The 16,516-nt window shown below is 32.9% G+C and overlaps 1 protein-coding gene across 1 annotated transcript in view; it reads right to left on the bottom strand.

The window, feature by feature from the left end:
- LOC147078069 (uncharacterized) overlaps window positions 1–16,516 on the bottom strand; it is a 217,440-nt gene that overhangs the window by 12,432 nt on the left and 188,492 nt on the right. The window contains exons 12-15 of the mRNA XM_085961165.1: window positions 11,115–11,383; window positions 9,899–10,183; window positions 5,874–6,084; window positions 2,883–3,076 (exon numbers count right to left, since the gene is read on the bottom strand). Of these exons, the coding sequence (XP_085817291.1) occupies window positions 2,883–3,076; window positions 5,874–6,084; window positions 9,899–10,183; window positions 11,115–11,383 (959 nt within the window). The remainder of the gene's footprint in view (window positions 1–2,882; window positions 3,077–5,873; window positions 6,085–9,898; window positions 10,184–11,114; window positions 11,384–16,516) is intronic.

Genomic DNA, 16,516 nt, shown 5'->3' with positions numbered 1-16,516 from the left:
GTTACGAAGTTACTTAGGTTAGTGACGGCGATGTAAACGTACGTGTTGTAAAAATACACGATAATGTGCTTTATTAATCTTGATATTTTGTAGACCAATGGCAAAAATAATGTTTCTAATTCATAATTTTGTATTTAAAATTGCTATCTGGCATGTGAAAATGTCTGCCGCAGAATCAACGTCATGCCACTTAGCTTAGCGTCTCATGGTTGATAAATCTGACAGACGATTAGACAGACATCTTGCAGAGTAAATTTTTATTTATTAATTGAGTTAGCATTTACTTGGTAGAGTCCATTTTACAAGAAATGAAAATATAATTAATATTAAATTCTACAGGTTTTTAAAAGGTTGTCGATAACTATTTCGGTTGAAACACTATTATCGAGACTTGATAATGGTGTTACAACCGAAATAACTATAGACAAACATTTTAAAACCCTGTAGAATTTAATAATAATTATATTTTCATTTCTTGTAAATTTTTATTGTAAATAGTCCCGGCACGTGCAATGTTCGACGAAAATTTTTAGTGTTTTGTTCCTGTTGGGTTATAAAATAACCTCTGAAAATGGACAACTGTATACTTAGATACAAATACATACATATTTTCGTGTCCAGAAATTTGTACGTATGCAGTTTGCCGTATCACACTTCACTGTGAAATATTGTATAGGAAATATATGGTCGTATATTGAAGACCGTCCAACCTCTTTGGGTCATATATCTAGTACTGAGATAAAAATGTTTAAATAAAATATGGTTTTTGTCGGTTTTCAGGAAGCCAGCGGCAAACAAATTTTGAAAATAGCCGATATACTGGATTATATGTTAGGTTAGGTTAGGTTTTCATTCTTGAATTCGTGAATTTTGCCAAAATCGGCTATGAAAATGAAAACAATATTAACGTATTTTTTTCATTTCAGTGGTATAGAGATGACCGTAAGGTATACGGCCATTTCTTTCCGATAAGAAAGCTTACATGCTACGATAAAATGTAAAACGTACAATTTACATGTAACCACATTTCTACTTTATATTTACATAATGTTTGTTATGAAATAAAGTTATCGAACTTTTTGACTTTTACTCATGTATTTTGTTAAAAAAAAGGATATAATTAGTTGGGAGTAAAACCTATGAGATGACAAAACATCACATTATTATAGTAGGAACATAGGACATATAAATAAAAAGTATGAAATTAAGATCGCGTTATCTACATTCTGATGAAAACAATTTGTTTTATATTACAATTTCTAAATTAATTAATTAGTAATATTTTGACAAAAGATGGTATAGTGTTTGTCATTGTGTAGCTAATAACCAGCATTGAATGATCTCGATATTATTATACTCGAGTGTCAATTTGCAATTTTATACCACTTTTCACCCCAATGGAAAAGCACTTTTTACATTTTCCAGCCACCGTAAAGCACTAACGATCTAGTCTATTGAACGAAGAGTGGGCGACAAAAGGTGAGGAAACTTCGCACAGGCGTTGTGGCGTTAACTAGTTATTAACACTGTGTTTTTTTGTATTTTTTGTCGTGTTAATTTCAATGAGGAAAGAAGCTAAGTGGTACGGTAGTGCCAATTATAACGATGCACGCTATTCAGAGTGTCGTGGTAAATAACGCGACGTGTGAAAATGTTACAATGCAGTGAAAAATACAGTGCAATAAAACCAAACAATATAATTTAAGTATTTCAAAATTGATTATTTATAATATGTTTACTAAAAGCGTACCTGCTTGTATCGATTACTATATAAATTACATAGAAAAATCTGGTCACCTATTTAAAGTGGAAAACGCTAAAGACGACCTTGCTCTATAGTGTATTGTGACGTAGAATACGTATAAGTAAATTTGGAAAATGTTGTCGATGCTAATGATTAAATTATATACAAGTCATTTCGCATTACAGAGTCATTTGTAGCTATCTTTATAGTCATACTAAATAATGATCATGGCCCCGCCCCACAAGAGGGGGCTGACAGGGCCTAGCCTGGGGACCCGGGCTCAGGGAGAGCCCGCCGACGCGAGTCGACCAGATAAGTGAGATAAACACACATCACAAATTTGCTTCACAGTAAAAAAAAAAGTCGACCGCGGCGCTATTTTCTTTTAATGATATTATTATTTAAAATTATGTGGTTGTACGATACAATTTTTAATAATTGTGTATCTATACTCGACTACTCCATAATTCAAATGGATGTATTAAAATATACAAAAAACACTAAATATGCACATTAATTCTACGCGTACACCATTTGGAAAACGCTACTGTATACCGTCAGACTGCATTTATCATAAGCAAAAGGTAAGGTTCCTCCTTCCTAGCCTGGGGGTCCGCTTCAGGATGTTGGGAACATGCTGATGATAGGTACACGGACAATCATGTGATAACAATACATTACTTACTTATATCAATATTACAGAATTGGAATGTGCCCGTAACGCCCCCTACACATTATGTTTATTCGTCACTGATATAATTAGCAAATAAACATACCTACTCATCTATGAGGATAACGTATTTATGATGGGTTTATCATTGGTATCCGTTTAAAATGTATTACAAAGTTGATTTGACCCTTTCTAAAATTCTTAGTATATTTACTTAGGTATCCGATCAATGAGGAAAGATTTCTGTTATCTTATAAACTTTTAACTTTCTGATTTCTGGAGATAACCCCAATAATCCAAATATACCTAAAGTTCATTCGAATTTAAATAATAATAATAAGTAATAATAATAATAATAATAATAATAATAATTGATATAATAATAATAATAAATATAATAATAATTGAAGATGTTGTTAAGTAGATAATTAACATTGTAAAACTAAACCAATAAATAAAATAACTCACCAAATTATTGAGATCATTCTTGATGTCGTCGACTGGTCCATTGTGCCTCCCAGCCACTGACGCGAGTATTCGTCTTCTGTGTCCGACTTTCTGAATTTCGAGAACTGCAGTCAGTTCCACTTCCCAGATCCTCCTGACTCGTTCCATGTCCACGTACAGGTGCCGCCGGAATGTGTCTTGGTAGCATTCGAGACCTGATAATTCAGAAGAAATGGTATGAGTTAGACGCCTGTGATAATTATTGTATAAGTATACATTATTACTGCTATTGACATAATAATTATTAAATATTGTTATATATTGTCACCTCAATACTACAACTAGATAACTGTGATTTGGTCATTGTTGGGAAAATGAAATTAAAATTTTACTTGATTAACAAAAATCTAGACTATAATTGTTATTTAAAATAAAAATGGTAAACTGTGCTTGTTTAATTGGGAACAATTGAATTATGTTCAATTGTATGAAAAAATATTGTAGATATACCATTTTATTTAATTAATGCATTTATGGTTTTAAAGTTATATAATATTTTCAAACACAAAATTAATACAGTTCCCATTAACTTCTGACTTAGGACTAGGGAATCCAATCCTCAGTTTATTTTTCATGTACCTAGTTATTTGTTATTAAAAGTATTTTTTCTGTTATATTTTCGTTTTTATTTTATTTTCCATAAAAATTGATAAAAAAAATCAATCCCGAAAGTTTCAGGATCATGTTTATCAATCCCCGGATTCATAGGTATCGAAAATAGCTCGGGATCCCAGTATTGGAATCCCTACTTAGGAGTTTGTTGTATAATATTTATATTGTTAGCTATCTCAAAAACAGTAAAAATCAAATTATCTTGTTGTAGTATTGAGGTGACGATATTATATTGGACATATAAAACTAGTTGAACCAAAGATGTTGAATATTCTTCCGTGAATACTCGCAGAAGGAAATATTAGTTTGACGTAAGTGTCTTTTATCAACATTTGTAAGAAACATAGTAAGGCTGTAGGTATTAGTTTTATCACCTTCGTATATTAAAACTCTATCTCTATGGAATAAGGTTTTATTTAACAACTTTAAGTTGAACGAAATATTTTTTTTATAACTGTCAAATCCTTGTAGAATTTCAAATGCGTTATGTTATAAGTACCTATAACTGAAAAACGTTATATTATTATAAAACATTCGTTCAACCCTTGAATAATATAATATAGAGGTACCAAATTTAAAAATGTGGCATTCGTTTTAATTGAAATTACATAATTAAGCCTTAGAAATAAATCAATTGAAAAAATCTTGGATAGAGTAGAATTTAAACATACCTATCAGGAACATACATAATTTTCAAAAAACACTTCTGAAAAAATATATTATAACAAATAATAGAAAAATCTTTTTGAAAAAAGTAAGGCGCAGCAATCGAACCTGCATCTCTCGGGTATCGCGCCCATGCACATAGACCACTACGCTAAAGGCGTCATACTTAATTGCGACAAATGTTAACTAATGGCTTCCAATACTCTCTGAAGCGTTTTCTAAATTGAGCAACTATTTGAGCTTTTGAGCTATTGAGCTATACCTTTCAGGGTTGAATTCTCTTAACTATAATAATTAATTGTTGTTTTAATTTAATAAAACGCAATTTTTTTGTAGTACTTATTCCACTTTTAATCAATAGATTAGGACCGGTTTGGTCCCTCTCAGAGAGACATTTTCAACTTGCAGTTGAAGAGTTGCAGTTGAAAATGTCCCTCTAAGGCGGACGAAACCGGTCCTAATCTATTGATTAAAAGTCTAATAAGTACTACAAAAAAATGCGTTTTATTAAATTAAAACAACAATACTATGCAGTGTCACCATGAATTGACAGTTAACAAAAAAAATATATATATAATGATTAACCTATCAACCTTCTTGTGAATATTTTTTTCCTAACTCCACAATGTGACATACCTACGTATCGTAGTATATTCTTGGGTTTTCACCGTGTCTCCTTCTTCCTTCTTTACTCGACGTTTCGGGCTCGTTGCAGAGGCCATTATCAAGAGATATGTTTTATGATGAAATGTGGTGTAGGTATGTGAATGTAAACGTTGCTCTAAGAATGTCAAAAGGAATCCGATTATCTAAGAGCAAACGTTGCTCAGAGTAATCTGTCAATCATTACGACCGGAGATACTGGCTCGAATATTAGATTTTGCTGATAGTGCCGGAAGCCATGACGTTTTTAATCGTAATCCATCATCCCTATTAATGTTTTCAGGGTTTCTGTGGATTTCAATGGCCTCCTTTACCAAACGTGCGAAATATCCTTTATTACGACCCAATATCTTGGTCTCGAAGTCAAGTCAAGTCTTGACTTCGAGACCAAGATATTGGGTCGTAATAAAGGATATTTCGCACGTTTGGTAAAGGAGGCCATTGAAATCCACAGAAACCCTGAAAACATTAATAGGGATGATGGATTACGATTAAAAACGTCATGGCTTCCGGCACTATCAGCAAAATCTAATATTCGAGCCAGTATCTCCGGTCGTAATGATTGACAGATTACTCTGAGCAACGTTTGCTCTTAGATAATCGGATTCCTTTTGACATTCTTAGAGCAACGTTTACATTCACATACCTACACCACATTTCATCATAAAACATATCTCTTGATAATGGCCTCTGCAACGAGCCCGAAACGTCGAGTAAAGAAGGAAGAAGGAGACACGGTGAAAACCCAAGAATATACTACGATAAAAAACAACCGTGAAAGCCTCAAACATTATATAACATACCTACGTGTATTGAATAGAATAAAAAAAAATATTTCTTATTATACCTATACGTATTATAGAAATATACCTTACCCTTTGGAAAAACCGTAGAAAAAATCTTGGGGTGAGTTGAACCAAATTGAAAATACACCTATCACTTTTCGGAATTCTTGCGAATAATCCTCCTTACAATTCCAACTATGAAAGGAAAGAATTAAACTTTTATTACCTATAGATGTCAACCACTTGTTGACCGCTTCCGGATCCGTTTCCTTTTCAGCTTCCTCGCTATTGCTATTTCCTGTGTGTCCGTTGGCGGGAGCTGCCGACATGACGTCGTCGATTTTCAGAGGGAGGGCCTTCGAAGCGTCCATGACTTTGGTATACTCGGCCTCTTCGATTGCCATCTCTGCAAGGTCGCTTTCTTCTAATACGCCGTTCTGCACAAATGAGAAAATATGAAGTGATTAGTATCATCTGTTTTTGTTTCAATACAAATAATTTTAAAACAGGGACATCGAAGAAATTCAAATACTTCAATTTTCTATAAACAAATGGTGAGCCATTATTTTATACCTAGATGAATGAATGCATAAATTAGAGACAATAATATACCATTACGTACTTATAATTTTATTTAACTACGTATTTTTTTCGACTTATACGAGGTATAAATGAGAACTCTGCCATTCTGGGCAGTGTTGACCTGTGTGTCCCTGATAACTATCTTAGAAATAGAGAGAATCAGTTGTTTATAATTCTCCCAAGGTGCAGTACAAACCTGCCACTGGTAATGCCAATTGGGAGGGCGACAACAATGTTCAACCAAATTATTTCAGGTGTTGGTATATTCCACTTGCGTAAAGATGAGTTTAGGTGGATGCTATTTTATAAATTCTTAAAATAGGGTCTCCTTAGAAAACTCGGTGTACTTCTTTGAACTAGTATTCAAATAAACCCTGCCTAATCCAAGCTGTAGTAGATAATGGTCAAAAAATATTCGTTTATAAAATATTTAAAATTATGCCATTAAGCCACACATAATATTAGGTAATTTATAGATAAAAGAATATTTTTTAACGATTATGATTTGGTTTAGGTAGGGCTTAATGAATTTAAAAAAAACTAACCAACACTATCTGTAATACGTACATATTCAAAATTCAACGAAAACAAATAAATATGACTAAAAAAGTGTGCAGTTTTTTGTCAGATCGCCTATGACATAGGGTTTAATTAAATTTTAAAAACTAACCAGCACCGTCTGCAAATTGTGTTTTTAGTTCAATGAAAACAAATCAGTATTCCTGACCAAGTTTAGTAAGCACTATTTATGTCGAATCTTCACAGCCTACCTCCACCCTTCGCCACTGGTATATATATATTTTAATGCGCCAATGTATAGAATATTTTGTCTAAGGCCATCAATTCAACCAGACTAAAATCTTTGGAGAATTACTACTATAAATTATTGTATTACAAAAAAGTTCATTTAATATACGTCAACAGTAGGAAGCACATTTGTATTTCCGGAAAATAAGATCGCAACTAATCAAAACATAGATACATCGTTCTTTATCTCTTTTATTTAGATAGCTTATAGTGCCTTACATATTATATCGTATAAAATATTTATAAGATTATAGTAGCCCTTGGATTTTAAATTTTGTAATAAATTTTATTTTTGCACTCATCAAACCCAAAACTTTTATTCAAGCTATCAAACAGCGAAATACGTTCAGTGTTTTGCAGATAATTTCAAGTATAACATAGAATTATATACTTAAGTATATTATAATACTAAGTTATATTTCTGTCATTGATGAAATTATTCTTATTAAAATAATCAAATGTCTAGTACCTATCCTTAAAATATATATTTCATATAAAATGCAGCAGAAAATTAATTGTTGAACAGTATATTTGGTGATGAGAAATAAAATCAAAATGCAAGTGGTATGGAATATTATTTAATATTAAATTGTCATAAATGTTTGTATTAATAATAAATATATTATGGAATAAATGTGCTGTCATTTTATTAGGTGTGGGACAATATGGAAAAATCGTACTTACAATACAGGCTTTAGATGTTTTACTGACAGCCTTTTTTAACGAATCGTACTTAAATTTTAGAAAAGAGCACATTTTCAAGTTGACAAACAATTTTATTTATGATGATTGATGATTGTACGCAACGAAATGAGTCATACGTCAAAAACCGTCTAACGTGACAACAAGAATAAGAACAAAACGTTTTACGTTTTGTGCACAAAATATACTACAAAATAATACTTTTCTACCTGCTGTAGATACTATTGTGTATTTCGTTATAGTATAGGTTGTATAATGAAGGGTGATCGAATCCAATAAAAAGGGTTTTTTAAACATGGCATCAGATGAATGTGTCCAAATGTAAAATTAAAATAACAACACTGAACAGAAGCTAGTTATTATTATAGTGTATGTGTTGTGAAAGATCACAGATCACTTACAGAAGAAAGAGTAACATTTAGTTACCACATTTAAATATCATGTTAATTATATCTAATTGGCAACTAATGCAAACGCGACAGTCGCGATGTTAGCACTAAACGATTAATAACGAACACAGGAGGAGCCGCAGATTTGTTGACAAAATTGTATTGCAAACTACAGGTCAATATTTACAAAGAGTTATTATTTGTCTCTAATTTAAGAATAATTGGAAAAGGATCAATATGTTCAGAGGTGGAGGAAAGCTTTGAAGAAGATTATTAAGATATTATTTATTAAATTGGCGTTTATATTATAGAACCACATTAGGTATAATCGGCAAACAGCTCAAACCAGTCATAAATTACATAATTAAATTCTACAAAAATTTAAAAAGGATTAATAAAAAAATAAACAAAATGCAAATAATAAATCGTTCGAATGAATGGATTTATTTGAAAAAAAAAATTGAATTGGGCCTCTACTCTACGTCACTAAATGCGCCACTAATTGGAAAGATTTTGAAACAAAATATTTTGTTAATTTAACCATAATTATTATCAATCAAATCCGACAGTGATTATTAAGAAAATGTATTTTGGCCTAAATCTTGGTATTTGATTGGCTTTCAATTGCAAAATATAGGTAGAGATAACGTAAATTATTCAACATATAAGCGTAGCACTATCACGCCGTGGGTCTCAGGTTCGAATCCTGGGTCTAGCAAGTACACATATTATTGTTTTTCAATTTGTGTGTGAGTCAGGGTATGGACCTAATAGGTTGAGCAAGTTGCTGACATCCATTTCTCGTAAAAAACAAAATCTGTTAATACAAACCTCTACTCTGTGGAGGCCCATATGATCCTATTAGGATCGGACATGGTCGAAAAAAAATCAACACTATAAAATAAATATCCAAACTGAAAATCAGTCAAATCAGTTGGTAATTGTAAGAAAATTGAAATTATCCCCGCCATTTTCGAACTTAGCGACTCCCGTGTGAACTTATAGCTCAATATCTTCGAATTCCCCGTTGGGACCTTTACCTAGATTCATGATTTTATAAAAAAAATAAAGTGTACGAATTATTGAATTTTCCGAGCTATGCCGCGCACTAAAAAGTATTCGCTAGGCGGAAGCTCCGCGTTGGATTGTACAATGTACAGTCAATGAAGAATAACAGAGAATCGTTATAGATAATAACTAGGCAATTAATATGATTGGATATTTTGCATATGGCATATAATGTTTATACCTGGTAGACTACTCAACTGTTATTAAGCAAACTATACATCCATTATTTGTCACGGTTCTTTTAATCTTAGTAGCTCAAGGTAATTTAGTAAAAAAATACTCTTTTTGAAAAAAGGTCGTTATGGATTGATAACACACAAATGATTATTCATGCATTTCTACGCCCTGTCATAAATTTGTTTAACCATTTATATAAATTGTTGTTGGTATTGATATATTCATTCTATATATTTCTATGGCATATTAAGTGCAGGAAAGCTACGATCTTTGTGGCCTCATCGTAACCGGATAATCCTGCTTACAAACACTGGAGTTGATAACTACTGTGGACGAAGAGTGGACGACGGAGTAAAAATGACGAGTTGGCTTGAAACTGTCCTGGTTTAACCCACAAAAGAAGAAGATGAAATAAGAAGCATATTTTATGATCGATCCTCTGAATGCCATGACCTTCGCATCCGTCAATATTGTATATAAAAAATGAACTTGCAATATTATAGACGTGTAATAAAATGATACTCACTATAAAGTCCATATTGTCGTATCCATTGTTGATGAAATTGGTCTCCAGGTTTGGCGGTAGGGAATGTGCTATGAGCCAGCCAGGAAGAGTGTTCGGAGCTGGACTTGATGCGGAGCGCCCCAAGGTTCCCATCTGGGCCCCCGAGCCGGCGAGTGCACTTGCTCCAGTGCCCACCAAGCCTAGCCGAGCTTGAAACTCTCGTTCCAGTTCGTCGGAGAAGACGCTCTCGCGAACCAGACGGGAGCCGAATGACGCCATTATTTCTGAGATCTTTGCCCATTCCTCCTGTTGAACATTATACAAAATAAATTAGATTCGAGAGATATTCACGCACTTTTGTCTTATTATACCTATTCCGTAATGCACATTTTGTACCCACTGAATAAAAATATTAATTAAAATAAAAAATATATTTGGTATATTATTTGTACTGAAATTTATATAGTAGAACTCTATTATAATGGTTTTTAAACAAAGTTATTTTAGTTAATTCTTTAACTGAGTCATTTACGTTGACAGCTGTCTCGGGCCATAAATACGTCTTCGAAGTGGTAGACTATAACTAAAGTTGATAACATATTTCAAATTTCGGGCTGTTATGATAGACCGAGGGGGTACCTATACTGGTCAATATATTGATATCTGTTTTGACTATCACCGTAAATAATTAAAATATCGTAGAATCACTTGGTTTTTCCTCCACCACCCGCCACGTCTCCACACCCGTTATGCAGGCGTAAACCGTGGCGTAACGAACGTTAGGTGCTCTTAAAAATTGTGCTGAAAGTGTCACAGGAGATCTTGGTTGGCGTGCACAAAAGTGAGCATGATTACTACTTCGATATAATGTATTACGGTAAATTTTTGATGATAAAAGACCGTCTCGCTCGCCGTGGCTGAGAAATTTTCCCTCGTAAATACCAAGTCACAGTGGCCGACCGATCCAACTGAGGGTCGGACCGACGTGAGAAACTATTCCCTTTCAACCGACATAATATGGGGACACCCACAGAGGGTGTGATCGGCATCCTGCAATTCGCAAAGCAACTGAGGTGAAACCACCGTATCGTAGTATCAACAAAAATTGTTTCAAAACCAGAATAATGTTGAACGTAATTAATTTTTTTTTTTTTAAATTAAATCCATGGTATACAATAGGCTACAAATGTATTGTTAACGTGTATGTAAATAATTGAAAATGTTAAAGATATATCACCTGTTCATCAAACGGACTCAAAATCGACAGGCTCTTATCCAGGCTAGTATTGTTTAAATTACTACTCTGGTCTCTATCCTGCAAATCCTTGCTTTGATATGCTATATTCAGCCTAGGGTCTTCATGGTACTCTATCTTAGATCCTGTGCATCCACCTCCCCCTCCTGTATCGTAGACGCTCTTCAGTTTCCGTAATGACTTGGGTCTTTCTGCAGGGGTCGGTCTGAGGCCTACGCCGTCCAGGGTCGTCGTGGACCCTTTGAAGAGGCCTGCAAAACGGAGAAAAAATATAATAGTTAAATTGCGTTCATAATTATTTATCTACGGATTCATAAAACTATTACACATGGAAGAGTTATGTTAATTTATCGATCTATGTGGTTTAAAGTTTGTTTTAAATTAACTAATATTATATATGTAGATAATTTATTGGCAAATACAGTCAATGGTTGCTAACCAAGAAACGAGACAGCCAAATGCGAAATTATTATACGATAATAATACATTTATAGAAAAGGTTGAAATACGTGTTCATCAAGCTCAGTGCTGCACAACCTATCTGAAAGAAGGGTCAATTTATCTATTTTCTAACTTTTCACGAGCCGCAATGGGTAAAAATGTTGAATAATAATGATATACACATTGCACTAGCCGAGAAACACATTTTATTTAATATTTACATATATATAATAGCTACTACAATCACTCTCCACTCTGCATTACGTACATATGTATTTACACGATAGAACTTAGTAGGTATACAGGAAATTAGAATTTTGTCGTATTCAATGAAAACTTTGATGATGAAATAGGTGCATATTATTTTAGGCCGTAACGAAGACCATTTTGGGCCGCGGTTTGTGCATCGGTGCTCAATTTAGGATGAATAGAAAAAAAACTAATGTTTTCACACTAAAAGAAATACCTAAGAGTAAAGACAAGCTCTATGAAATGTCTCCAATGTGTTCTTCAGTTCAATGAAAACATAGCCAAAAGGGAATAATATGACAATTTAGTCAATGAATTGAATTGATTTGTATTTCTCGAAAGATATAAGTTTATTTCTATGTCTACCTTCAATACGATAACAGGCGTCTTTATATTACCTACTGTTATTCGATGTTACAATATTTTCGTGTGGTCTTATTTTTTGCATATTAAATGGATTTATATTATTATATTTTCAAACAAATGGTAAACAAGTTCACACTCTAAGATTTTTTTAAATCTAGTATTTTTTATAGACTCTCTAATAAATCTCGAAGAGTAAATTGATTTCGATTGAAAGCATCCACCGTATAGAGTCAACAATAATCGTAATTTGTAAAGGCGCCGTCAAACCATCCGGGTCTATTATCTAATAATTACCATTTAAACGTATTATGTACCTACTTTTAATATGAGATAAAAATAAATGCTTAGGCTTCAGATGATAGTGACGATAATATGATATTATTTGTGTCAACGTTCGAAATGCACTTAAAAATAAAAGAAAATTTATCTAAATTAGACAGTTATATAAAATTTATGGTTTTTCCTATAAGTTTGGTAGATTAGTTTCAATACTGTCGAATTTATAAAAACTTATACTAAATGATAAAATTCTATAATTAATTATTTCTCAAAATTGGAACGTAGTGGACATACATGTTTATTATACCTTATTGACAATAAAAACGTTCATTATTTTATCTAACTGTAACGGCTCTCGTGGTGGAGTGTGTAAGGCGCTGGCCTTCCACCCGAGAGTTCTGGGTTCGATCCCGGTGAGGGCACAATATATGTGTTTTTCTCAAAGTCTGAGTGTTCGTAATTGTTCAAAATTACTAACAACCACCTTATACGAAAAAGCAAGGACATGGTTATTAATAATTCTACAAAATACTGTAATTTTCTTCCAGATTCTATAATAACATGTTTTTATGTACCTAGACATTCCATAAGAATTTAATTTACACTGCAAATTTATAATATTGATGAAAAAAAATGTAGGCGTGTCCAGTGAACAATATCGATTATGAAAAATTAATACTATGAATAATTTTAATAATTGGGTGAATGATTGAAATGTAATATAATAGTACAAAACATAATAATATCAAAGACAAAAAAAAACAAATACCATATTTTAGTTAACTGAGATTGATGAATTATGCATTGAAAAGTTAGTTTCTTAAAAAATAAACATGATACGAACTTTACAGTTGTTATAATATTAAAAATAAAATAGGGCAAGTCAGAGTAGCATTAAGTGGAAGTAATTTAGAGTATGTGTGTATCTTTCAATAGTTAAGAAATTAGGGTCAATCTATCAAAGATTTTGCAAGATGCTCTTTTATTACAGTACCTACTATTATGCAAATAAATATTTTGTTTATGTCCTACATTAATTCAATGCATAGGGCAGTGCTTTCTAACAGGGATTCCGCAGGAATTCGTAAAAAATAAAACTGAAAAAAATTTGGTAATAGAGCTAAAAAAAGGTCTTACGTGACCTATTTTTAGATAATTGACTATTTTAAAGTTCAATTTAAAAATTCGGGAATCCAGTTGTTAGTAATGATGGTCACCGCCTACTATGGACGGTTCATTTTATTTCTGTCAAAGCGTTTAAATTTGTGCGGTAACGTTATAGGTTGCATCAGAGAAATGATTTATTCCTATCTATAATGTGTTTACTGGCCTAATCCTAACCAATAGTTTTGGAGAATGTACCTATATGTCAAAATAACTATCATAGAAAATAGCAATAGATGGCGTTTTAAGTGGCACAATGCCTCGTTATGCCCATTAAAATCTGCTGCTTGACATGTATATTATATAATTTTACTATCTCTAAACCAAGTATGTAGTCCGAAAAATGTCCCAAGGGTTCCGCCGAACAAAACAAAAAAAGGTTAGGAATCACTTTCACGGGACATCATTTTTGGAACGTCATACCATTACAGCTGATATATTTTTCCATTCATAATATGTCTATACCTAAAACTACTGTTAACTTTTACAATATTTTTGGCAAAGATCATTTTTGGTCAAAACCGAAAACAGCTTTGACTGTTGGCCGTATATGTATTGGGAAAAGTTACGTGACATAGGGTAGGTGCTCCTTTGGTCAGCCAGCTCCAGTAGTCAGCCATGCCAAACAAAACATTGTATACGAAGTAAAGTAAACATTAAATTATTTAATTTATTTGATCCAATGCTCGGTCACCTAATAACGATTATTGAAGTGGTTCGAATGAGAAATAAATTTTAATATTTATTTAGTTGCAGTTGGAAGTTCGGAGAGTGAGTACGTGTTTTTGACGTTTTGGACGAGTTGACACAGTGCTCGAAAATACGATATACTTCAATATTCTGTGATAATTTGTTCAAGGTAAGTTTTCCTTCTACTTCATCATGATATATTTATTATGTTTTAGTGTAAAAAGAATGCATTTAAATAATATTAGTTACTTTTTTAAAGCGGCTGCCTTTAGGGTCAACTTTTTCCGAGTTTTCCAAAAGTCAGCCACCCGGCCGACAACTGGATTATTTGATAAAAAAATATATAATATCGCTTGGTATTGAAATGACAAGCTAATGATGTTCTCTAATCAATACAATTAAAAAATATTTATTTTTCTCATAGGATCCTATAGTCAGCCGCTTGTAAAAGTACTATTATGCTGGCGGCCGAGAACTGGAGTTCTCAAATCCTTAGGTCAGCCACCTTTTAAGTTCTTCATTTAATCATTGTAGATTTCTTTTATAATAAAATCAGCTACTTGTCTTTATAACGAGATCTAGTTGATAAATTGATTATTTGTTTTCAGTTTACAGATATGGAGCCAAAGAAGCGTTTGTTGCGGCAATATGACGAATCTGAAACGACTGAATCAAAAAAAAAATACTGTGCTAGAAGACATATTCTTACCAACCAAATTTCTCTCAGTTCCTTCGCCTTTTTCTAGCCATCTCTTTCACCTTTCCCCACTTCCAAGCCCATCTAATTCCAAACAGAAACTTTCCAAGCCCAGTGCGATTTCTTTGAGTGCATGGAGGTTGCTTGAAACGAACAAGGAAGCTTTAAAAATTAAAAAGGCTGAAGAAATAAGAACGAGGAAAGAGGCTCGTCAGAAAGCGGGAAATATAGCCGAAAAAACTAAAAAAAGAGCACTTTCTGTAAATGTTCTAAAAGAAAATAAAAGTGTTGCAACTACGGAGATGATACCCAAGTAAAAGCTGAAAGCACGTAAAGAAAACAGTGAAAACTCTGTTCTATCTTCTGACGATGCTGAGTGCGAATATTGCAAACGAAAATTTTCACAAGGTACATTAGGGGAAGAATGGATTAAATGCGTGGTCTGCGATGTGTGGTGTCATGTGGCATGTGCTGATGCAGACACGAACAGTTTTGTCTGCGATTTTTGTACCTAAGTAGTCGTAGTTTTCTATGTTTGCAGTATGTTTTGCAAGTTTTTTTATCGTCTAACAATAGTATTATACGTACAATTTTATATAATAAGTAAATATTTTTTACCTTTTTTAATAAAATTTGAGTACCCAAATTAAATAGCCCTGTTTTACTAGCATTATCGTAAGAGTATAATAATTCAAATCCTATTTAGAATCAGGCGGCTGACTTCTGGTGCTGGGGTGGCCAGAATTAGGAACATGGTGGCTGGCCACTGGGAAATTGGGTTTACTTTACAAAAACAATATTTATATGCTAAACTCCATGAGATATAGACATAATAAAAAATGTCAACAACACTTCGTTAAATTTCGCTTATTACAAAAAAAACACAAACACCCAATGTTAATTATAAACATATTACGTCAGTATGCACTTCAGATATGTGCTAAGTGGCTGACTACTGGTACAACTACCCTACATGTTAAAGGCAAGTAGTTGAAATACGCGTAGAATAGTAAAATGTCTAAGATAGTTATTGAAAAAATAAAGTATTTGGCTAATATAATATACCTATCAGTTTGCTTTAATCATGTTGGGATGATACACGATTTCGCCAAGACAGTGAATAAACGAAAGCGATCCTTAAGTGCATAGTATCCGTAAATTTGTGCGTATGCAGATATTCGTATGGCATATAATATTGAGATCAAATTCATGTCTAAATAAAACACGTAAACATACGGAACAGAAACCACCGGAATAGAAGGTAAAGATAGAATAAAATGGGTAAGTATATAATTCTGAATGAATCAAAAGTAGGTTAGCATGTAGATGCACGTAAGCATGGCCCCCACATCCTAAAACGGCCCCCCCACCTATCGCTAAGTTTAATGGCACGTGTGACGCACAACAGAAGCGTTTTCAAAATTGTGTTAGAGGTAAGGGCATTCGGTTTATTTTTAGGGATTTTTGTAATTTTAATACATCTACTTGAATTATGTAG

Source organism: Rhyacophila brunnea, unplaced genomic scaffold, assembly GCF_057557595.1.
Source record: "Rhyacophila brunnea isolate RB1 unplaced genomic scaffold, BYU_Rbru_1.0 scaffold_12, whole genome shotgun sequence".
Taxonomy (NCBI): domain Eukaryota; kingdom Metazoa; phylum Arthropoda; class Insecta; order Trichoptera; family Rhyacophilidae; genus Rhyacophila; species Rhyacophila brunnea.
Note: the sequence above shows the minus strand (reverse complement) of the source record. Positions and strands in the feature narration are given on the sequence as shown.